This window comes from Rhipicephalus microplus, chromosome X (genome assembly GCF_043290135.1).
Source record: "Rhipicephalus microplus isolate Deutch F79 chromosome X, USDA_Rmic, whole genome shotgun sequence".
Taxonomy (NCBI): domain Eukaryota; kingdom Metazoa; phylum Arthropoda; class Arachnida; order Ixodida; family Ixodidae; genus Rhipicephalus; species Rhipicephalus microplus.
In genome coordinates this window covers 217,275,134-217,300,150 of record NC_134710.1, presented here as the reverse complement: position 1 = coordinate 217,300,150, position 25,017 = coordinate 217,275,134, and the positions used below count along the sequence as shown (strand labels likewise).

Genomic DNA, 25,017 nt, shown 5'->3' with positions numbered 1-25,017 from the left:
AGGTACCTTCTGAGTAGGAATTCAGCAAGAGAGACTCAAAGGAAGTGTAAAGTTGTGCACAATGACGAATTGTGTACAAGCGCACTTGGCGATACGATTCAGCACGTAAAATCTAGATCCTCCTTGTATGGCTGAAGGAAGGCGAAAAGCTCATGCAAAGCGCGAGGACATCATCCAGTATAATACTTTTTCGAATGCAGAAACATATTCAAAAGTATTCAAAAGAGTAAGAAGAATAGCCTGGACCTATTTTTTAATGCAAAAACTTGCAAAGTTTACATTCCTTTCCGAGTCATATTCTCGGAAATAGGTACCTGGCAAAAGAAACGCGCTACTTTTTCGTTAGACAAACTTAGTCTTCTCGAGGTCCGAGACCCGTCTTTAGTTAAAGGGCCAGTAAACAACCCCAAGGTCTAAAAATTGTTGTGAAGATAAATATGTGCACTTTTACTTCGTAAACATGCTGCCGCAAGAATTTTGTGAATACATGCTATATTAATAAAGTTACAGGGGCTAGAACATTGCGTTCAACTGGTTTCAAATAGTCGCGTGGTCTCACCAGCCTTCTCCTTCAGAGGAAGGGGAAGGCATGGCTTGCCGTCGTGACTCTCCCCACTTCGGCAATTTGGCAAGACGTCAGCGATTGACGTCATCGGTGAATTCGATCAGTTGCAACGCACTTTCGCTTGCTGCGATGCCTGGTTGTTGTCCGATTACCCGGTGCCAATGCTTCTCCGCAGCCCAGTCGCTCGATTTGCAGTAAAACTGCATTCCAAAACTCGGACATGAAGTTGGCCCAATTTTTCTGGAGTTCTATTTTCTGGGAACAGACTGTCCTGCCATCTGGGAGCAGCAACGCAAAACACAAATAATGCGCTTAATAGTGGGTGTGCCTATCAACAGGTGGCACGAAAATCTGTTCACTCCCAAAGACTGGGTCAGTGAAGTGTCCCGATTTCATTGCATGAAGCCTATGGGGAGTTTCGCAACTCCTATGATTGAATAGCTCTGTCGTAGCTATGGGTGGGAACAGGAGCTGTCGTTGAATTCACTACTGTTTGTTGAGACCTGGTTTAGACCAATCGACGAGCTCCGTGTTGTGTCGCGTCACCGATCGCCAAGTTGCCGTCACTGCGCGTGCAACGAGATTAGTCAGGCGTAGGAAAGGAGCGTGGGAATTGTTTTTCGAAATGGAGGCCGTGCGTGGCGTGCAGCTCTGTAATATTCAGAAAACATGATCGCTGTGGTCTGCTCTACGAATTAGCGAGCTTGTTTGGGGGATGTAAAAAAAAAAGCCGAAGCCTGTTGACAGGCCCTTTAAGAGCTCCAATAGTATTTTGGGCTTCATTGAAGCTCATTAAAGTGAAGGTCTAAAAGCTTTCTCAATTGATGTGACTGACATTTATTATTCCCTCCCCCATCCACAATTGCTAAAATGTGTTGGAAGTAGCGCTCTGTCCTGTCACTCTATCCCTTCCTGTTTCCGTATTTTGCCTTGCGCTACAAAAAATCCTATCTAGTGACTGTACCTCCGACTTTCATTGCACACTTTTTTATGATACTAGTAAGATTATCGTTCGTTGTGTCAACGCTAACGTCTGTTATTTTGTCTTTATGCCTCGAATATATTCTGAAGCGAAACTCTGAATTCCTGTGCTTTCTCTCTCTCTGCTAGTTCATTAATTGGCTTCTTGCGTATCAGTTTTTGTCATTGCTTTTCTAAATCTAGGTGAATGGCTCTTGTTATTCTATGGTCACTGTACCAAATCTTGCCAACTACTTCCACATCCTGTACAATGCCTGGGTGTGCACACAAAATAAAGTCTATTGAACTTTTAGTTTCACCATTAGAACTTTGCTACGTCTGCTTACGGTTAGCCCGTTTTCTGAAGAAGGTATTCAAAATTCGTAAATTATTATGTTCTGCAAACTCTACTAATAACTCCCCTTTGGCATTTCTAAAGACTACACCATATTCCCCACTGCATGGTCTCCGGCCTGTTTATTGCCTAGTTTGGCATTACAGTCGCCCATCAGAATAGTATACTGTGACTTTACTTTATTAATGGCTCACTCTATGTCTTTATAGAGGTGTTCAACCAAATGATCATCATGGCTTGATGTAGGCACATAGGCCTGTACCACCTTCATCTTGTATCTTTTGTTAAACTTAGTTATGATACTTGCCACCCTGTCACTTATTCATAGCATTCTTCTATGTTGCCAGCGATATTCTTGTACATAAGAAGCCTCACCCCTTGTTCTTGTCAACTAATCCATGGTAGCAAAAAATGTGTTCGTTCTTCAGTAATGTAAAAGCCTCATGTGGCCTCCTAACTTCGCTGATCCCTATTACATCCCCTTTAATGCCTTCTAATTCCTCGAATAGCACAGCAAAACTAGCCTCACTAGATAGTGTTCTAGCATTAAATACAGCCAAGTTCGGATTCTAATGGCCATAGAGTTTCCTAAATATACACTAGAAGGAACTCTGGCGCTAGTATCAATGGGAGCTGCAATGCTTGGCACTTCAGCGAGCATGGGAATGATGGGTAGTACACGGATTTGTCTAATCTTCCTACTTCTGGCTCTGCGCATGTTCGTGTGACTTGGAGCTGTTTTCTCACAAAACAAAAATCTGTAAATATTCAGCGGTTGCGCTTCACCATCTTATTATTTCAGGCTTACCATTTTATATTGGGTCAGAAAGTTTAAAAGGGTTCATTCTTTCCTTCAAAACAAAACCGGACCACTGCAATAAACGAAGCCACAAGTGCGATTCATCGTCCGCAAGTATGACGACTAGGCAAATCTGTGTACTACCCATCATTCCCATGGTTGCTGAATGATCGCAGCGCCAGAATCCCCTCTAACTAACTTTAGCAAACTCTATGCTAATGGCGGCCTGTCCGGATCCAAAGATTCTTAGCACCCTCCGCTACGTCGCAGGTCTGACCGCCGCCTTGGACAGTTGCTTCGCAGCCGCTGGGGACTGTGGGCCAAGAGTTAATTGCTGTGTTCATGGGAGGTTGTGCCGAGGTACGGCACCAGGGTGGCCAATTCCGCTCTGGTGAGGCAGTGCATTACCGGCAGCTGGTCACCAGTGAGGTCACACCGCAGACCTTTTTTTTTAAACGATTCCTTCATCACATGTTTTAAGTAAATATATGATTGGTAAAGCTTCGGCATCTGCATTTAAACCAAATTTATCTGTAGGTAGGGGGTTCTGTTTCACTACTATAAATTTTTTATTAGTGGAGAAAATCAAGGTTGAATTTTCATCTTAAAATTTCACGTCAAAATCTCCGCGTGTTGCATAAAAAATTTTTCAATGTATTTTTCGTATTTTCACAACATTGGCTCGATCAAACTATCTGCAACTTTGCATACTAGGCCTATGGCACCCACAGATTATGATGTACTTCATCTTTATCGATTAGAAGCCATTTAGAACCCAGTAGATGCCTTTAATATCTATGACATCACCATGTTTGATGCAGGAACGTCAAGGTGGTGTTTCCACCCGTGTTTTCTATTCGTGCATTTTTCCACTTGCAGGGGTTGTGTCGCGATACGAGTGGTGCTTTCGGAGCTGTCAAATTGTAGTACTAAAAATATGCGACTGCTCAACACATGCCTTGCGTATGTCTGTGTGTTCAATATTTGTACTTATCTTTAGTGCTATTTGTAACGTTTTGCTAATTACAACACAGTTACCTTTTATCTGTATGCTTTGCATAATGCTAGTTCTCAAGGTAAATTGGATCTGCCTAACTTTTTACCTATGCACCCTAACCTATTTTACTCGTGCCATTTTTTGGGCGTGTTGGTAAAGGGAGCTTGACGACATATTGAGCGCTAAGAGACAGGGACAGGAGAGAGTGGACACCACAATGCGCTAAAGATTTGTGGTGCGCATTGTGGTGTCCACTCTCTCCTGTCCCTGTCTCTTAGCGCTCAATATGTCGTCAAGCTATTTTACTCACCAAGATGTTCGGTTTTTATATTCCTTCTTAATGTTGATAGAAGTGTGGTTTGTAATTGCAAACTGATTGTAGGGCATTGCTAAACATGTTTGCCAACTTGAGCCCAATTGTCACGTTTGAGGTAAAAAAACAATGCTATTAAGTTCTCCTGTTTTGTACTTACCTCAGTTTTTAAACAGTTGAAAAGGGGCTGGTGTTCTCACAGCTTTCTTTCTCTTTTTTTTTTTTGTTTTTGCAGGCTACATTTGTGCAGTCATTGATGAACCACATGTTCTTCACCATCAGCAGCATCATCTTAGTCATCCTGTTTTTGATGGGCATTCATAAAAGAGTGGTCACTCCTTCCATGTATCCTTTTGCTTTCCAAATCTCTACAGTTTCATATACATAATTCAGGTGCACAGATAATTTATTGGGGTATTTAATTTGATTCGACCAAATGACCACATTAAAAACCCCAGAAAGTGTTTTTCTTGCTTTTTACAAAAGAGATGTTACGGTCGAGGTTTGCCGCATCGTAGATATAAATTTATCATCATCATGAACCAGCATGCGCTCAATGACTGCCGAGGCATTTCGTACAGACAGTGAGAGAAACTAAAACGTGCCCACCAGCTCTGCTGTGACCCACCTAGTGCAAGCCGCACCATTATTTTATTTATTATTATCTTCTATGGGGGGTATCTCATGTGTCATGTTGTGCTGATTGGCAAATTTTCTGTGGGAAAGTTTTCAGCATGGCTCTTATTAGTAATTCTGATTACTCAATAAATGGCCAAAATTTCAAGTTGGTGACTTTCGGCATCAAAAGGTATTAACACTAAAGAAATTGTTGATCTTTTGGGGAAGTCGAGATACTAGTGTCTTTGGATAGCTGCATATGTTTGGTGAAATTTTCAGGCTTTGTTTTTGTGTGTTTAGCCCCCTTGACACATGTACAAAACATCCAGCATCGTTTCAAGGGTGCGAAATGTTCTTTCCGACTTCAACATGTCCTGTGATGATGTAAGTGTATGTGATCTACCGGGCTGTCATGCTTGTGGGTCATTGTTGATGCTAAGTTGAAGTGATAATTTGAATAATGCAGTTGTTTGTTCTGTTAGGTCAAATTATATGGGCCCTGTTGGTCTTACCGTAAAATCTCAAGCTAGCCCCCCCTCTTTATGGTGAAGGATAATCCAACCAGATTTGGGAGGGGGGCGCTTGCTTCATCTTGCGGACCGGTCACTGGCGCCCATTTGGCTCTTATTTCAGATCTGAAAAAGGGAGGGGCGGTTATAATTGTGGGGGCGCTTGCTCGGCATTTTACAGTAATCATAATTGAAGTACTCTTTGTTAAATGCAAACAAGGCTTTCATAGAGAATTTCTCAAACAAGACACGATAATGCCCCTTTTAACAAGCTTGGTGCGATTAGAATGGTACAGGAGCAAGAGTTTGCTGACCCTTGGCACCTAGACCCAGCTAATAAGTCCTACTGTGAAATTTAACCTGAGGTCAAGAAACTTAAGAGAATTTTTTCGTCGGTACTTCATGCATCAACTGCAGTGGCTTAGAGCACTTGGTAAATGGGGCCAAAACACATGAAACAGATGTTTGAACGTTTTCAGCGTCACTTTTCAAAATAACGAGGTAGTCATCGACGTACCTAAAAACATGTTTCACATTCAACCCTTCTATATGTTCATTCAAAATATTATCATAGAAGGCTAGATAAATATCACTTTAAAGAGGCACGATACATGACCTGATTAAGTCAAATTTCTGTAGCTTTTGTACTAGTCATAGCTGTCGTGCCATGCTCGCTCCTGAGAAAATGCTCTTCAGTCATATTTCAATTTCGAGCTGGTTAGAAATTTCTTTTATCGACAGCTGAAATACAATAAATCAGACTCCAATTTGGTATTTGGGTAGTAGGCCTGATCAAAGGAATCACCGCTTGACTCACTCATGGCAGAAAAGTCAGCATGCACGCCTATATCATCATCGCGGTATATAGGGGCATATAGAAGAAAACTGTGGCTCTGCACCCATCCCAACATCCACATAAGTGAGAAACTACTTGAGTGGCTCTTTGTGGTATTACAACTGAGAGGCTATCAACTGTCATGATCCTCAAGAGAGAAAACGCACAGGTATGAGACTATACCATTTATCTGTATGCAGTGGCATCGTTCAACATATTTTCTCACATATCACCCACACCGAAACACTGAAAAATGCAAGGGCCGATTACGTACGAGGAAACAAGGTATACCGGCACCTACCCGTACACAGATAAAATCGCACCCCTTTGGGCAATAAAAGAGCTAGCATCAAGCGATCAGTTTTTCAGAAATTACAAATCACATAAACATCAGTTCTTGTGTTCAAACAACTTGCAGAAACTGTTCTCAAAATAATATTAAACGCCACCAGGTGCACGTGCGAATATGTGAACCATCGTTAACATTTTGATCTAAACAAAGCTTGGACTGTAAACCAAAAGTGAAAAACATTTCAGGGAATTTTTTCTCTGCTGTTATACAGACATAGATACCCATTTGAACATTGATGTACAAAAAAAAGATGGTTTATAAAGTGGCACATTTTTCAGACATGCAGATGGCTGGGTAAATACTTGTCATCGACCAGTTGAGTTTACCTGCACCATAAAATTGTCATTGATCCTGAAAGGATCGGTGTTACTGTTGCCATGTAGTGTGAGCTTTTTCTTACGTTTTTAAATTTTTTATATGGCTCTTTATAATGCCATTGCAATTTTGAGTGCAGCATTTCTTCTCAAGTTTAAGTATATAACATCCACATTATTATTAAAACTTGATTTGTTTTATTTTGTTGCTAAAGGTATAAAAAAGTAAATCTTGCTCCTGTTCATGGTGCATTCATTTTAAAACTCATATGTAGAAGACAGGAGTGCACTGCTGAAGTTGCTTACTACATGCACTAACATTGTGGCTGTATACTATTTATTAATGGTGTTATGAGTAGTTATCGCAGGGGGTTACTGTAGGGTCATTTACATTATGACAGCTCGTATCTCTTTCCTTAGGCGACAAGAGTGAACTGTTGAAGTTGTACGCTAAATGGACTGACATTGTGGATGTATAATGCAGTTAAACCTGGATATAACGAAATTCATAAATTCCTGGAAACATTCGTTATAAAGAGGTTTTCGTTGTATGCAGGTTTAGTACGAAAATTTGGAAAATAAATGCGCAAATTAAACAAAATGGGGACTCAAGGCAAAGCTACCTCCGAACACTCATTTTACAGTAAAAAACTGCATTATTATTGCCAATTATATGGACACTCTTGGCGAGTTCTTGCTGTCGCCGCCATGTTCCGCAACAACTCCAAATTGAGAACATGCCCCCGTACATTGTAACTTTCACAAGCGGGTAGCAGCGCGTGAGCGCTGCTGAAGCAGAGATCACATGAGTCGGCCCATCCCTATCACCTGGAAAGTGCATAACATCTTCTGTGTGTTTGAACTGCCATCTAATGCTCAAACAGAAACTAAACCACCAATCTGAAACGAGCATGAAACAAAGGGGGGGGGGGGATAGCTCGAGTAGCAATAATGAACTTGGATATTAAGGGCGGTCGCGATCGCTGGTGCACTTGCTGTCTTGGCGAGTATCAGTGGGGTTTCAACGTGGAGGGACTGTGTGAAAAGAGCAAACGCAATCGTTCCAGTCAAAGTCAAAGGTGGGCGATTCTCCCCACCGAAGGATAAGCGCATGCGCATAAGCATCTAACATCTCTCCCCCCTCCGCATTCTCGGGGCAAAGTACGCGTGGGAGATGAGCGCCCATCGGCACATCGTGACGAGCTGAGTGCCAAGCGCGGGCATTTTTTTTCTCCTTAAGTTTCCATGTTTATAGGTACGTATACATATACTATACATATACGTTGAATGAAGGCGGCGGCGGCAAAAACCCAGCCGAAACTATCTTTATACGTAATTGCTATCACAATAAAAAAAGCAAAGCTGAACGTCGTCGGGAGACACACTACACCATGCGCGCACAGTAAAACTATGCACGCGCACACGGGGTCAAAAACGAAGAGCGAACGACATGGACACAGACATGGTTACCGCGGAAACTATTCGGTAAAGTGCCCTCCATATGCAGCGCGGCCCCACATATGTAACGCTAACTAAAAGCATGGCACTGCCAACGCTCAAAATTAGTTTCTCCTTGTATTATTTTGGTTGGGACAGGGGGGGTGGGGGCACACTTGCGCATGCGACCGTGGCGGCGAGAAAGAGGGCAACGCTGGCTGGTAAGGTGCAGGCCAGCCTGTTCGCCTCACACGGACATGACCTGCGTGCCCGCACGCATCTGCCAACGCATCTATCTGCCACCGCATCGGCGGCGGCAGATGCGTGCTCGTACCAAAATGCCGGTATACTGGGCAAAACTCCAAGATTGTTCATGGGGAAAATTCGTTATATCGAGGTTGTCTCCCGCAGTTACTTTGTTACATAGAGGTCGCAAATACATGTGCTCCTATGGAGCGACAGTGGGGAATAGAAAAACTTTGTTATATCCAGGAATTCGTTATATGCAGGTTTGTTATAAGCAGGTTTAACTGTCTTTATTAACAGTGTTATGAGTAGCTATTGCAGGGAGTTATTGTAGGATCATTTACATTGACAATTCTTATCTCTTTCCTTAGGGTGGGCGGCTGATTCTACGTCCAAGGCCCACAACATCATGATGAAGGAGTGACTCTGTCCTTAATGGGACAGACCTGAAGGCTGTGGTCATACATAGGCCTTAAATGACTCTCCTCCTATTCCCCCATGCAGTCTTGTACATTTGGTGTATCTTCAGTTTTTTTTACTCTGGCTTTCAAAGACTGCTTTCAAATGCTTTCAGAGACGTGGACACTACTGTAGAATACAGCAGCAATGTTGACCGGATGAACAATGAGAACTGTTGCGCTCATATTTTAAAGCAAAGCTTTCCTTGCTTGTGATCTTTTAGGCTGACTTGGGCTGCTCAGTCGTTTTTCTCTTGTAGTGTAGACACCTCCTAACTTATTAGAGAAGTGTCTCGTGGTAGGATTTACAGCAGCCTGATGCTCTACCCACTCGGCCATAATCACAAGCATGAAGAATGGTCAGTGCATGGACTGTAATCGTGGTTGGTTGAACTTCAACGCACAGAAAGGTGGCACCATCTAGTAATACAGATCAAGTGAAATGCTTTCTTTACCCATTCTGAATGTGACACAAAGCAGATTTTTCTGCTACTTCACGCTTTGTTGTACTTGGGATAACTTCCTGTGGCTGGGATAACTTCCTGTGGCTATGCAACCAAAGCTATGGGGGTGGACCTACTGTATGTGTATCAATGTACAAAGGTAGTATGAACAAGCTCAGTACCTTTTTCAGGTTTTGATGATGCAAGAGTTTGGCTTCAAAAGACTCGCATTGCAGCCACAGCAAAAGGTTTTCAGGCAAGCTGTAATCTTTTGATGAGATATGTAGCTCACCTGTGTTTTGATTTTGCCATCTTCTGGTAGGTAGGCTTTGTTACTGCCATGTTCCACACAAATATCACACCTGATATATGCAAATGTGTCGGGCTTTCAACTGCCGTCAGTCTCGCTGTCTCAAAATTTTTAAAACAGCACCATCTCACAGGAATTCTAGCAAATGTGTATAATTTATGTACATAGCACACATTTTCAGTGAAGCCTGTTATAAAGTATTTTGTGAAAAACATATCACAGTATGGATTAGTGTCAAAATTCAAGTCACTCATTGATTTTTGATTATCAAAATGCAACAGTGTAAATTTGAAAATATAGGCTCCTGTCAATTCAAATTATGGTGCTTTAATCATCATCATCATCAGCCTGACTACGTCCACTGCAGGACAAAGGCCTCTCCCATTTTCCGCCAGTTAACCCGGTCCTATGCTTGCTGCTGCCAATTTATACCCGCAAACTTCTTAATCTCATCTGCCCACCTAACCTTCTGTCTCCCTCTAACCCGCTTGCCTTCTCTGGGAATCCAGTTAGTTACCCTGCACAACCAGCGGTTATCCTTATCCTGTCTACGCGCTACATGCCCGGCCCATGTCCATTTCTCCTTCTTGATTTCAGCTATGATATCCTTAACCCCCGTTTGTTCCCTAATCCACTCTGCTCTCTTCTTGTCTCTTAAGGTTATACCTACCATTTTTCTTTCCATTGCTCGCTGCGTCGTCCTCAATTTAAGCTGAACCCTCTTTGTAAGTCTCGAGGTTTCTGCTCCGTAGCTAAGTACCGGCAAGATACAGCTGTTATATACCTTTGTCTTGAGAGATAGTGGCAATCTATTTGTCATAATTTGAGAGTGCTTGCCAAATATGCTCCCCCTTTTCTTATCCTTCTAGTTATTTCAATCTCGTGGTTCAGCTATGCGGTTATTACCTGCCCTAAGTAGACATAGTCTTCTACAACTTGAAGTACACTATTACCTATCTCGAAGCGCTGCTCTTTTCCGAGGTTGTTGTACATTACTTTTGTTTTCTCCAGATTCATTTTAAGACCTACCTTTCTGCTCTCCTTGTTTAACTCCGTAATCATGAGTTGCAATTCGTCCCTTGAGTTACTCAGCAATGCAATGTCATCGGCGAAGCGCAGGTTACTAAGGTACTCTCCATTATCTCTTATCTCTAACTGCTGTCATTCTAGGCTTCTGAAAACCTCCTGTAAGCAGGCGGTAAATAGCATTGGGGAGATTGTGTCCCCCATCTTGATTGTGACACCCTTCTTGATTGGTTTTCTGTTGCTTTTTTTTATGAAGCACTATGGTAGCAGTTGATCCCCTGTAGATTTCTTCCAGGATGTTTATATATACTTCATCGACGCCCTGATTCCGGAGTGTCTGCATGACAGCTGATATTTCTACTGAATCAAATGCCTTCTCGTAATCTGTGAAGGCTATGTATAGTGGTTGGTTATATTCTGAGCATTTCTCTATTACCTGATTGATAGTATGAATCTGGTCAATTCTTGTGTAGCCTGTTCGAAATCCTGCTTGTTCCTTAGGTTGATTGAATTATAATGTTTTCTTTACTCTGTTAGCAATTACCTTTGTAAATAGCTTGTATACTACAGAGAGCCAGCTGATCGGCCTGTAATTCTCCAAGCCCTTGTCATCTCCTTTCTTATGTATTAAGATGATGTTAGCGTTCTTCCAAGACTTTGGTACTGTTCCTGTCTGGAAACACCTCGTAAAAAGGGTGGCTAGTTTTTCTAACACAATCTGTCCTCCATCTTTCAGTAGATCTGATGTTACTTGATCCTCACCAGCAGCTTTGCCTCTTTTCATGCTCTCCAAAGCTTTTCTGACTTCTTCTATCATTACTGGTGGAGTGTCGTCTGTGTTAGTGCTAATTCTTATAGTATTGGGGTCGTGGTTGTCTCGGCTACTGTACAGATCTCTGTAAAACTCCTCCCCTATTTTAACCATCCTATCCATATTGGTAGTTATTTTGCCTTCTTTGTCCCTTAGTGCATACATTCGATTTTTGCCTATCCCAAGTTTCCTCTTCACTGCTTTAACGCTTTCTCCGTTTTTCAGAGCGTGTTCAATTCTCTCCATGTTATACCTTCTTACGTCGGATACCTTATGCCTATTAATCAACTTCGAAAGCTCTGCCAGTTCTATTTTGTCTGTTGTACTTGAGACTTTCATGATTTGACGCTTCTTAATGAGATTCTTCGTTTCCTGGGAAAGCTTGCCAGTGTCCTGTCTAATTATCCTGCCTCCAACTTCCACTGCACACTCCGTGATGATACTCGTCAGATTATCATTAATTGTATCTATGCTAAGGTTGGTTTCCTCACTAAGAGCCGAGTACCTGTTCTAAAGCGAGACTCTGAATTCCTGTACTTTCCCTCTTAGTGCTAGCTCGTTGATTGGCTTCTTGCGTATCAGTTTCTGTCGTTCTTTTCTCAAGTCTAGGCGAATTCGAGACCGTACCATTCTATGGTCACTGCATCGTACCTTGCCAACCACTTCCACATCCTGCACGATGACTGGGTGTGCACTCATTATAAAATCTATTTCGTTCTTATTTTCGCCATTAGGGCTCCTCCATGTCCACTTGCGGTTTCCTCGTTTTCGGTAGAAGGTACTCAAAATCCGTAAATTATTGCATTCTGCAAATTCTACTAGTAGTTCTCCTCTGGCATTTCTAGTACCGATGCCATAATCTCCTACTGCCTTGTCTTCAGCCTGCTTCTTCCCTACCTTTGCATTAAAGTCGCCCATCACTATAGTATCATCATCATCAGCCTGACTACGTCCGCTGCAGGACAAAGGCCTCTCCCATTTTCCGCCAGTTAACCCGGTCCTGAGCTTGCTGCTGCCAATTTATATCCGCAAACTTCTTAATCTAATCTGCCCACCTAATCTTCTGTCTCCCCCTAACCCGCTTTGCTTCTCTGGGAATCCAGTTAGTTACCCTTAACGACCAGCGGTTATCCTGTCTACGCGCTACATGCCCGGCCCATGTTCATTTCTTCTTCTTGATTTCAGCTATGATATCCTTAACCACTGTTTGTTCTCTAATCCACTCTGCTCTCTTCTTGTCTCTTAAGGTTATACCAACCATTTTTCTTTCCATTGCTCGCTGCGTCGTCCTCAATTTAAGCTGAACCCTCTTTGTAAGTCTCGAGGTTTCTGCTCCGTAGCCAAGTACCGGCAAGATACAGCTCTTATATACCTTTGTCATGAGAGATAGTGGCAGTCTACTTGTCATAATTTGAGAGTGCTTGCCAAATGTGCTCCCCGTTTTCTTATTCTTCTAGTTATTTCAATCTCGTGGTTCGGCTCCGCGGTTATTACCTGCCCTAAGTAGGCATAGTCTTCTGCAAATTGAAGTGCACTATTACCTATCTCGAAGCGCTACTCTTTTCCGAGGTTGTTGTACATTACTTTCGTTTTCTGCAGATTCATTTTAAGACCTACCTTTCTGCTCTCCTTGTCTAACTCCGTAATCATGATTTGCAGTTCGTCCCCTGAGTTACTGAACAATGCAATGTCATCAGCAAAGCGCAGGTTACTAAGGTACTCTCCATTAACTCTTATTCATAACTGTTGCCATTCTAGGCTTCTGAAAACCTCCCGTAAGCACGCGGTAAATAGCATTGAAGAGATTGTGTCTCCCTGCCTTACACCCTTCTTGATTGGTATTCTGTTGCTTTCTTTATGAAGCACTATGGTAGCAGTTGATCCCCTGTAGATTTCTTCCAGAATGTTTATATATACTTCATCTACGCCCTGATTCTGCAGTGTCTGCATGACGGCTAATATTTCTACTGAATCAAACGCCTTCTCGTAATCTATGAAGGCTATGTATAGTGGTTGGTTATATTCTGAGCATTTCTCTATTACATATTGACAGTATGAAAGTGGTCAATTGTTGAGTAGCCTGTTCGAAATCCTGCTTGTTTCTTTGGTTGATTGAATTCTAATGTTTTCTTTACTCTGTTAGCAATTACCTTTGTAAATAGCTTGTATACTACAGAGAGCCAGCTGATCGGCCTGTAATTCTTCTAGTCCTTGTCATCTGATTTCTTATGTATTAAGATGATGTTAGCGTTCTTCCAAGACTCTGGTACTCTTTCCATCAAGAGACACCTCGTAAACAGGGTGGCTAGTTTTTCTAACACAATCTGTCCTCCACCTTTCAGCAGATATGATGTTACCTGATCCTCACCAGCAGCTTTGCCTCTTTGCATGCTCTCCAAAGCTTTTCTGACTTGTTCTACCATTACTGGTGGGATGTCATCTGTGTTACTGCTAGTTCTTATAGTATTAAAGTCGTGGTTGTCCCAGCTACTGTACAGATCTCTGTAAAACTCCTCCACTATTTTAACTATCTTATCCATATTGGTAGTTATTTTGCCTTCTTTGTCCCTTAGTGCATACATCCGATTTTTGCCTATGCCAAGTTTCCTCTTCGCTGCTTTGACGCTTCCTCCGTTTTTCAGAGCATGTTAAATTCTCTCCATGTTATACCTTCTTACGTCGGGTACCTTATCCTATTAATCAACTTCAAAAGCTCTGCCAGTTCTATTTTGTCTGTTGTACTTGAGACTTTCATGATTTGACGCTTCTTAATGAGATTCTTCATTTCCTGGGAAAGCTTGCCAGTGTCGTGTCTAACTACCTTGCCTCCAACTTCCACTGCACACTCCGTAATGATACTTGTCAGATGATCATTAATTGTATCTATACTAAGGTTGGTTTCCTCAATAAGAGCCGAGTAGCTGTTCTGAAGCGAGACTCTGAATTCCTGTACTTTCCCTCTCAGTGCTAGCTCATTGATTGGCTTTTTGCGTATCAGTTTCTGTCGTTCCTTTCTTAAGTCTAGGCGAATTCAAGACCGTACCATTCCATGGTCACAGCATCGTACCTTGCCAACCAATTCCACATCCTGCACGATGCCTGGGTGTGCACTCATTATAAAGTCAATTTCGTTCTTATTTTCGCCATTAGGGCTCCTCCATGTCCACTTGCGATTTCCTCGTTTTCGGTAGAAGGTATTTAAAATCCATAAATTATTGCGTTCTGTGAATTCTACTAGTAGTTCTCCTCTGGCGTTTCTAGTACCGATGCCATAATCTCCTACTGCCTTGTCTCCAGCCTGCTTCTTCCCTACCTTTGCATTAAAGTCGCCCATCACTATAGTATCACCATCATCATCAACTTAACTACGTCCACTGCAGGACAAAGGCCTCTCCCATGTTCCGCCAGTTAACCCGGTCTTGAGTTTGCTGCTGCCAATATATACCCGCAAACTTCTTATTCTCATCTGCCCACCTAACCTTCTATGTCCCCCTAACCCGCTTTCCTTCTCTGGGAATCCAGTTAGTTACTCTTAACGACCAGCGGTTATCCTGTCTACGTGCTACATGCCCGGCCCATGTCCATTTTTTCTTCTTGATTTCAGCTATGATATCCTTAAGCCCTGTTTGTTCCCTAATCCACTCTGCTCTCTTCTTGTCTCTTAAGGTTATACTTACTATTTTTCTTTCCATTGCTCGCTGCGTCGTCCTCAATTTAAGCTGAACCCTCTTTGTAAGTCTCCAGGTTTCTGCTCTGTAGCTAAGTACCGGCAAGATACAGCTGTTATATACCTTTGTCTTGAGAGATAGTGGCAATCTACTTGTCATAATTTGAGAGTGCTTGCCAACTGTGCTCCACCCTATTCTTATTCTTCTAGTTATTTCAATCTCGTGGTTCGGCTCTGCGGTTATTACCTGTCCTAAGTAGACATACGACTTGAAGTGCACTATTACCTATCTCGAAGCGCTGTCTTTTCCGAGGTTGTTGTACATTACTTTCGTTTTCTGCAGATTCATTTTAAGACCTACCTTTCTGCTCTCCTTGTCTAACTCCGTAATCATGATTTGCAGTTCGTCCCCTGAGTTACTGAGCAATGCAATGTCATCAGCAAAGCGCAGGTTACTAAGGTACTCTCCATTAACTCTTATCCCTAACTGTTGCCATTCTAGGCTTCTGAAAACCTCCTGTAAGCACGCGGTAAATAGCATTGGGGAGATTGTGTCCCCCTTCTTGATTGTGACACCCTTCTTGATTGGTATTCTGTTGCTTTCTTTATGAAGCACTATGGTAGCAGTTGATCCCCTGTAGATTTCTTCCAGGAATTTTATATATACTTCATCGACGCCCTGATTCCGCAGTGTCTGCATGACGGCTGATATTTCTACTGAATCAAACGCCTTCTCGTAATCTATGAAGGCTATGTATAGTGGTTGGTTATATTCTGAGCATTTCTCTATTACCTGATTGATAGTATGAATGTGGTCAATTGTTGTGTAGCCTGTTCGAAATCCTGCTTGTTCCTTTGGTTGATTAAATTGTAATGTTTTCTTTATTCTGTTAGCAATTACTTTTGTAAATAGCTTGTATACTACAGAGAGCAAGCTAATTGGCCTGTAATTCTTCAAGTCCTTGTCATCTCATTTCTTATGTATTAATATTATGTTAGCGTTCTTCCAAGACTCTGGTACTCTTTCCATCAAGAGACACCTCGTAAACAGGGTGGCTAGTTTTTCTAACACAATCTGTCCTCCATCTTTCAGCAGATCTGATGTTACCTGATCCTCACCAGCAGCTTTGCCTTTTTGCATGCTCTCCAAAGCTTTTCTGACTTATTCTGACATTACTGGTGGGGTGTCATCTGGGTTAGTGCTAGTTCTTATAGTATTAAAGTCAGTCGTATAGTATAGTATACTGTGTTTTTATCTTACTCATTGCCGATTCCACGTCGTCATAGAAGCTTTCAACTGAAGCGTCATCATCGCTGGATGTAGGCGTGTAAGCCTGTACTACCTTCATCTTGTATCTTTTATTCAGTTTAATTACGATATCTACCACCCTTTCATAATTGCTATAGTATTCCTCTATGTTGCCAGCTATGTTTCTGTGAATTAGGAGCCCCACTCCCAGTTCTCTTCTGTCTGCCAAGCCCCGATAGCAAAGGATGTGCCCATTCTGTAGCACCGTATAGGCCTCATCTGTCCTCCTAACCTCACTGAGCCCTATTATATTGCATTTAACACCCTGTAGCTCCTCGAATGGTAGAGCTAGAGTTCCCTCACTAGATAAGGTTCTAGCGTTAAACGTTGCCAAGTTCAGGTTTCAATGGTGGCCTGTCCGGATTCAGAGATTCTTAGCACCCTCTGCTGCATTGCAGATCTGACCGCCGCCGTGGTCAGTTGCTTCGCAGCTGCTGGGGACTGAGGGCCGTGAGTTATTTGACGTATGCATGTGGGAGGTAGTGGCCAGATGCTGCACCAGGGTGGCCAGTCCTTCTCTGGTGAGGGAGAGCGTTCCCGGCGGTGGTTACCGGTGAGGCCGCACCCCAGGTCTCGTAATGCAGTTCCATCACTACGCGGATTTTTTTTTTTATCCAGTTGGGAACTGCGCGGCACCGGAATTTGAACCGCGGACCTTTTGCATGCGAGCTGGATGCTCTAACCACTACGCCATCGCGGCTTGGCTAAATACTCTCAAAAAGTTGACCTTGAGTACATCGTTGTTGTGTAGGCTCCCTTCCTTCAAAGAGCCAGAGTTGTACCTATGTTTTGCATTTGCTGCTCTTGCCTCTGTTTATCAAACATAGTCATGTGATTTCATGACCATGCAGTGCATAGAAGATGCTTCTAAGGCACAGACAAGCATAGTTCGCTATAGAAGCATCATGGCATCGCCACACTTCATTACTTATTAACCTGTGTTTAGACAACTGTGTATAAAATTAGTCTTTTTTGCTTTCTTGAGAATGAAAATCTTGCGATGAATACCAGTCTTTCTTCGTATTCTGCACTCCTTCAGGGCTGCTGGTTGGCACATGTCTCAACACATGTCGCCAGGCAACGCACAATGAAAGATCTAGCTCTAGGCAACTTTTCACATGCAGTGATATATTTCTCATTAAAAAAAACTGAATTATGATATCTTATTCGTGCAAGTTCGTAGGCAAGTTGTCCTTCATTGCCTTTATTATAGCAGGCACAAAGAAGGGTAGGGCAGGTCAACCTTGGTTGTCATGAAACGACAAGCTTGTTTCCTGTGAACGTAGGCCACGGCCCTCACGTTATATCCTTACTTGTGAAAAACACAGCATGCAGCTCCAGCTGGCAGAACTTTTTTTTACACTGTGGCATAAGGCTTTTGTGTTTGTGTATCCCTTTTGATGCCATGCGAAATGTTTTGAAAGATCATGTATCACAGAATGTTATTGCTCGTGTCTATTGTTCCTCAATACAACTTACCATTGCTGTTTGTACACTGTTGCAGCTTTGGTAATTCGGAGTGATTTATGGGACGTGTAACATGATTCTGAAAAACAAAACAGCACACCATGCGTAGTAGGTGCAATGTAGTATTGCCTTGTAGTTTCAGCAGAGCTTTGGTTGCATAGATACACACTGCGAGATCTGCCATCAATTTCTGTATGATGGCAGATCTCAATCTTGCTTTCTTACAATTGTCTTTATATAATGATACTTGTTTTGTTGGTTTATGTTGGTTCGGATGTTTAGTGGCTTTTATCTATATTTTATTTCTGAAATGCTGTCAAATTTGTCCCAAGCTCTCGTGCATACGAGATCTATTTGTGGAAATCTTTTATTCAACATTTTTCTCACCGGTGCAGAGCACTACCAAGAAAGCTACTACCTTCACTGCATGTATGCAGATTGGTCAGAAAAGTGGACTCAGTTGTACAAGTTTTGGCTTTTCTCAAGCACCTTTGCAAATTTGCATTGTAAAGATATTTCAACTCATAAGAAAGACTGCCACAAGTCATTCTGACTAGTAGAAATATCTTTCTTTTTTGACAGTTTACGTCGATGGGTTTCTGACGCACATTTGTTTACTCTGCTCAGCTCCTGTATTCTTTTTCCTTGTTTTTATTTTTTCAGTACATTGCAAATTTTATTTGTATATATTGTGCGAAAATGGAATCCTTGTAGTTAATTCACATTTACTTAAATACCTACAATTCACAATTTTTGTCTGCTTTCTACATATTGATACATATATGAAACTGTCGCCCGGGCGCAAGCACTGGAATGACATCCAAAAGGAGGAAGACGACAACGTGTTTGCTGTGGGTTAGACCCTTGAGCTTCCGCACTGGCCTGCAGTACTGTGTGCTCTGTACGCGTTAGCAAGACCAGCTGTGTGCGAAAAAATCGTCCCCGTAAAATCTTTTGGTGAAAGGTGCAGGATCTTCACACAACTCGGCTCTGGAACTCCGCAGTAGATGCCACCTTTGTCCAACCGCGATGCCTGAAACTGGCACTCAGGCCTTGCAGTCCTGCGCCGGCTCAGTCACCTGTGATTCCCGCCCCTCCATCTTCTCGACCCCGGCATGTTTTCAAGCACGGACATCGAAGAATGGCTCACATTATCGAGCGCGTCAGCAAGCACTGCAGGTGGGACGAGACAGTTATGCTAGCAAATATTCTTTTCTACCTACGGGGTACAGCACGCACCTGGTATGAGATACATGAAGAATTAACCAGCTGGAACATGTGCAAGAAGAAGCTTCACGACTTGTTCAGTCGGTCAGTTGCACGTCAGGTGGCAGCCAGACAGGAACTCGCCTTGCCTGTTATATCATTGTGGAAGTCGTACGTCGTGTACATCCACGGCGTACTGGCACTGTGCCGGAAGACTGACAAAGACATTACGGAGGCGGGCAAGACCAGCAACATGTTAAAAGGCATCGCTGACACTTTCAACATACTAATGTGCAAGAACTGCAACACTGTCGACTCTATCATATCCAAATGCCGACGATTTGAACAGGCTAAAAGCAGGCGAATAACCCACCACTTCACGAGACTTCCGAACACCGCTGCGACTTCGTCCTGCGAGGATTCTGCAATGCCCCGTTCACTTGTGCCTCCTGTCAATATTGCAAAGATTATTTGCCAGGAGCTGAAGGCCATGGCACCCGCTTCTTATCAGCCCCTTGCACCAGACAACTGGATAACACACTCGCTTATTCAAGCCATCGTACATCAAGAGTTTGCCAACCTAGGCGTCCAGGCTACCCAGCCCGACAGACGCATGCCTCAGCCCATGAGCACTCCCATCCACAACGCTCACCACCACGCTGCGCAGCTTCGGCTCCTCAGTTTCCACCACGCTACCGAAATCCATCTGAGTAAAGCATGCAAGATGATTGACCCATCTGCTTCTCTTGCTCTCATGTTGGGCACATCTCCCACCATTGCCACAACAGCTGGTATTCCTGGCCAAGCTTTCCTAATGACCACCGTCAGGATCGTGGACACTATTTCTAACCCGCTTTTCCGGATGACCATCTTCAGGACCCTTCACCTCGCCATTCATCTTCACGCTCCGAACCGTCCTACGCTGACGCTGTCGCCCAGAGAAACTGGTCTAGCCATTCGCCGTCACCTCGGGGTCGCCCGTCACACTCCCCTCAACGCCACTGCTCTCTGTCACTGGCTCATTCTGGCGACCCCTTACCTTCCAAAGTTGAAGCGCTCCGGGGTGTTCCATTTTCTTACTAAGATATCTTACGTCGACGACCGTCCCCTGGGCCGCACAAGGGCCGTAGCCCACCGCATCGACAATGGCGGTGCCAGTCCACTTCACAAACGCCCTTACCGCATGTCTCATGCTGAGCGCTAAGTTCTTCAGAGGGAGGTCAACAAAATGCTCAGCAAAGACATCATCGAGCCTTCTTTGAGTCCTTGGGCATCCCCTGTGGTCTTGGTTAAAAAGAAGGCCAACAGCCAGCGCTTTAGCGTCGACTATCGCCACCTGAATCGGATCACCAAGAAGGACGCTTATCCTCTGCCCCGAATCGATGATGTGCTCGACTGCCTCCACGGTACCAGGTATTTCTCGTCCTTTGACCTTCGACCCGGATACTGGCAAATTTCGGTCGACGAGCGCGACCGGGAGAAGGCAGCATACATTACTGCCGACGGCCTTTATCAATTTAAGGTCATGACTTTCGGGTTGTGCAATGCTCCGGCTACTTTTGAACGTTTGATGGACTCTCTTCTCCGTGGTTTTAAATGGTTGACCTGCCTTTGCTATCTAAACAATGTAATCGTTTTCTCACCCTCCTTTGAAAGCCACCTGCCTCATCTCTCAGCAATTCTTGACGTTTTTTGTTACACTAGTCCAACTCAATTCGTCGAAATGCGCATTTCGACTACGGCAGATTAAACTACTTGGCCACCTTGTTGACGCCACTGGTATTCGACCTGACCTTAACAAAGCCCATGCAGTTCGCGAATTCCTGGTTGCGCGTTCCACACAAGAAGTTCACAGTTTTATTGGGCTCTGCGCTTATTTCTGCTGCTTTGTCGTTCACTTCGCTGGTATTGTTAGGCCCCTCACGAATATCCTTAAAAAGAATGTGGCCTTTTCTTGGGGTGAGAACCAAAAATATTCCTTCGCAACGCTGATTACCGCCCTCACATCACCACCTGTGTTGGCTCAATTTGATCCAGCCGCTCGAACAGATCTTTGTACCGATGCAAGCGTCCATGGCATTGGTGCTATACTATCTCAGATACAGAATGGCACCAACCGTGTGATAGCCAATGCTAGTCGCCTTTTGTTGCTAGCGGAAAAAAATTATTCTATCACTGAGCGGGAATGCTTAGCCCTTCTCTGCGCATTGCAAAAATCTGTCCGTACTTATACAGATGTCCGTTCGCAGTCATCATGGATCATCATGCGCTTTGCGGGCTGTCAACACTTCAGACCCTACAGGAAGACTCGGCCGATGGGCACTACGATTACAGGAGTACACGCTCTTGGTTGTGTACAAATCTGGAAAGCTCCACAGCGACATTGACTGCTAATTCCGACACCCCATTGATCCACCTAACTCTACCGATTTGGAATCCGATGCTTGCGTTTTAGCCATCACTGACGTTTTGCATGTGGCGGACGAACAACACCAAGATTCATCACTGCTCTCCATCATTGACCGCCTTCAATCACCCCATACTGACCCTTCACTTTGCAGATTCCTGCTTCAAGACGTTTTGTACCGCCGCAACATACACCCCGACGGCGCAGAACTTTTACTCTCGTGCCATATCATCTGCACAAGGATGTTCTGCAACAATTTCACGACGCTCAGACTTGTGGACATTTAGGTGTCTCCAGAACCTACCACTGTATTCGACGACAGGTATTTTGGAAGGGTCCTTATCGCTCCGTTCACCGTTATGTTGCATCTTGTGAACTCTGCCAGGGCCGAAAGAAGCCTACGACTCTCCCTGCCGGTCTCCTTTAGCCTATTGAAGTTCTAGTCGAGCAGTTTTATCGAGTGGGTTTGGACTTGCTAGGTCCCTTTTCTACTTCAACAACTGGAAACAAATGGATTGCAGTGGCCACAGATTATGCCACTCGGTATCCAATCACTCGAGCGCTACCAACCAGCTGCATGATTGACGTTGCCGACTTCCAGCTGTACGACATCATTCTCAAGCATAGCGCTCCATCTCACGTGGTCACAGATCGTGGCCGCTACTTTCTATCGCGTGTGGTTGATGATCTACTTCGATCTTGTGCTACCCATCACAACTTCACCACATCTTACCACCTTCAGACTAACGACCTTACGGAGCGCCTGAATCGCACATTGACAGACATGCTTTCCATATACGTATCTAGCGACTACACTGATTGGGACATAGCTCAACCGTTCGTCGCCTTTGCCTACAACTCATCGCGTTATGAAACAGCTGGCTACTCACCATTTTATCTACTCTTCAGACATCATCTCTTACTGCCCTTCAACACCCTGCTTTCATCTGACCAACCATCCTCCGCTTTGTACACTCAGGATGCCATCACCCATGCCCTCATGACACGCGCGGTATCCCATGCTTGGTTATCGTCGTTGCAGACAGTACAAAAGTCTCTTTACGACCGTCAAAATAGGGATGCCGTCTTTTCTGCATGCTCTCTTGTTCTCCTGTGGCTTCCATCTCAACGAGTTCGCCTCTGCGATAAACTACTATAGCGATACGTCGGGCCCTAACATGTCCTTTGTCAGGTCACACCTGTGACCTATCAGATTTCTGTGACCACAAACTTATCAGCTGCTACACCCAGAACGGAAGGTAGTCTACGTTTCTCATCTTAAGCCCTGCAACGCTGGCTTACTCATTTAACAGGCACCGAGACAGTGCCTCACTGGCCGGGGTGATGATGCGTGTATGGAACTTTCACTCCGGCACAAGCACTGCAATGACATCCAAAAGGAGGAAGACGACAACGTGTTTGTTGTGGGTTGGACTCTCGAGCTTCCCCGTTGGCCTGCAGTACTGTGCGGTCTGTACGCATTAGCAAGAGCAAGACCCGCCGTCTGCGAATAAATTGTTTCCTTAACAATGTTTTTATTTGTGAGAATTTGCAAGAGATACATCAGTGCTTTGATGTCTGGCTGATTAGGTGTCAGGTGGTTTGAGGAATATGAATAGATTTTTGCAACGTATTGGAATGGATTTAAAAGAACCTCCTTTAACAGGGGTGTATATAGGGTGTTTTAATTGGTGCTGTGAAATGAAGTTTGTGAAACATGTACAGACTGTTCAGTAGCATGTGAAGTAGTGAAGTGAGTGTCACATTGGCATTTCAAAGATGTTTCTTGACGTTTTAGCAATTGGAAGTGTTATAGGTGGCTCATAGTGAATGATGGCGTATGCATTCTGTGTTTGTTGTAAAAGTGTGCCGTATGCTGACTGATGGTTTATGCATTCTATGTTTGTTGTAAAAGTAAAACTATGTTTAATTGTGCTATTATTATTATCAGTTTGACATTAAGGGTCTCATAAATACAGTTGCTGCATTTAACTCCCTTTGCCAAACAATAGACTAATAAGTGCTCACAGGCTCGACTAGCATGTCAAGGGCACAAAATAATTAAGTACATAATTTCAAGCCTTGGTAAGTCATTCTGCTGTATAGGGGCAGTTCCTCAGCCACTTTCCTTGCCCATAAAATCTTACTACGAGCACTTCTAGCTTTTTTTACTATTGCCCTATAATAAGCACATAGTCAGTGTTCTTCCTTTGCACTTTACTGTTCAGTAACCTTCATGCTAGTTCTCTCAGTTTTGTTGCTTGATTCATTTCACCAGTGTCCAGCCAAATTAAATTTATGTTTATTCGTTGCTTATAGAAACATTATCATCGAAGTATGCTAATAATAAAATGCTTTGTCTGAAAATCGCCTTAAGTACTTGGAAAGCATATTTTGCACAAAGCAGAGTGATTTTTTTTGTGAGACATATCTGTGCTGTTTATTTTGTGATTATTGGAAGTGTAATTCTCAGTACAACAGTATTATAACGTTTCTTGTGCGAGACCTTATGCCAGAGTAGATGCCGGACTTTGTACCAGAGTTTCTTATACACCACTATGTATTGAAATATAGATGACCAGGTTTATGTGACTGACCAGTTACAATAATAAGCTTAAAGCATCTTTTCAAGCTTTAGCCTCAAAAGTAGAAGTCTTTTTGCTTTTTTCTTGTTAAATATTGTTTATTTATGTGTCTGAAAGCAATAGCAAAATATGCAAAGTTTTTGTTTCGCAGAACTTCAGCTGATCTGTAAATAAATGGTTTAAAGAAAGAAAGGGCCAACTGTTTCTTTTATCAATGTATGTCTCCAATAAAAAAGCTTTACTGTTGTAAAATTACTTACCTTGGTACATTAGCAGTTCTGAAGTGTAGCTTGAAAGTACTTTGGGAACACTACATGCTACAAAAGCAGCGCATGCATGATTCAATCTGTAGAATCAATACTTATGAAATATTTGAGTTGCTGGAGTACAGGTTGAACTTTGTCATGGTCTAATTGTTTGCAGTACATCTTAACATGAAAAAACTATGGGCCATCTCCCCGAAGGGAACCCTGATGGGATGCGAAGCAGCAGCAGTGCGCACGGCGTCAACCTGGTTGAAACGAGCGTCTACGCGGGTGCTGGTAGAACGGTTTAAAGTGAAACTCGGTGTAGCGTTTACTCAAGTAAACGTTTGTTTGAAACGCAAAGACATAAAGGGCGGGGCGGGTTCAAAACGCTTGCACTCCTTAGCTCGCATCTCGTCGGTGTTACCCGCGCGCCGTCTGTATTCTCGAACGCGATCGATGTTCGCTACTTGCACCTCGTCAAGTCGCTGGTTTTCGACTGCCGACACTTGCGTTCGGATTCCCTGGCTCGCGCTTCGTCGGTGTTGACGTCGCCATTCGTGAACGCGATCAGCTTCACTAACCCTCGAGACGCCAGCGAAAGCCGGGAAAGGTACACGCACACTAGCGGGAAGCATGCTGTGACGTCATCCCGCCTGTCGGCGCGATCGCGAGGCAAGCAGTGGCGCACTGTCCACATTGTTGGCATCGTGAGATTGTCGAGGCGCGTGCATCACGTGCACCCGCGAGCTGGCAGCTTCTTCTCGCCGACAGGTGGAGAGA

At 43.6% G+C, this 25,017-nt stretch overlaps 1 protein-coding gene across 1 annotated transcript in view; it reads left to right on the top strand.

Moving 5' to 3' along the window:
• Cnep1r2 (CTD nuclear envelope phosphatase 1 regulatory subunit 2) overlaps positions 1-24,181 on the top strand; it is a 32,194-nt gene extending 8,013 nt beyond the window's left edge. The window contains exons 4-6 of the mRNA XM_037435589.2: positions 4,225-4,334; positions 4,937-4,991; positions 8,672-24,181. Of these exons, the coding sequence (XP_037291486.1) occupies positions 4,225-4,334; positions 4,937-4,991; positions 8,672-8,713 (207 nt within the window). The 3' untranslated portion in view covers positions 8,714-24,181. The remainder of the gene's footprint in view (positions 1-4,224; positions 4,335-4,936; positions 4,992-8,671) is intronic.
• Positions 24,182-25,017: the final 836 nt, after the last annotated feature.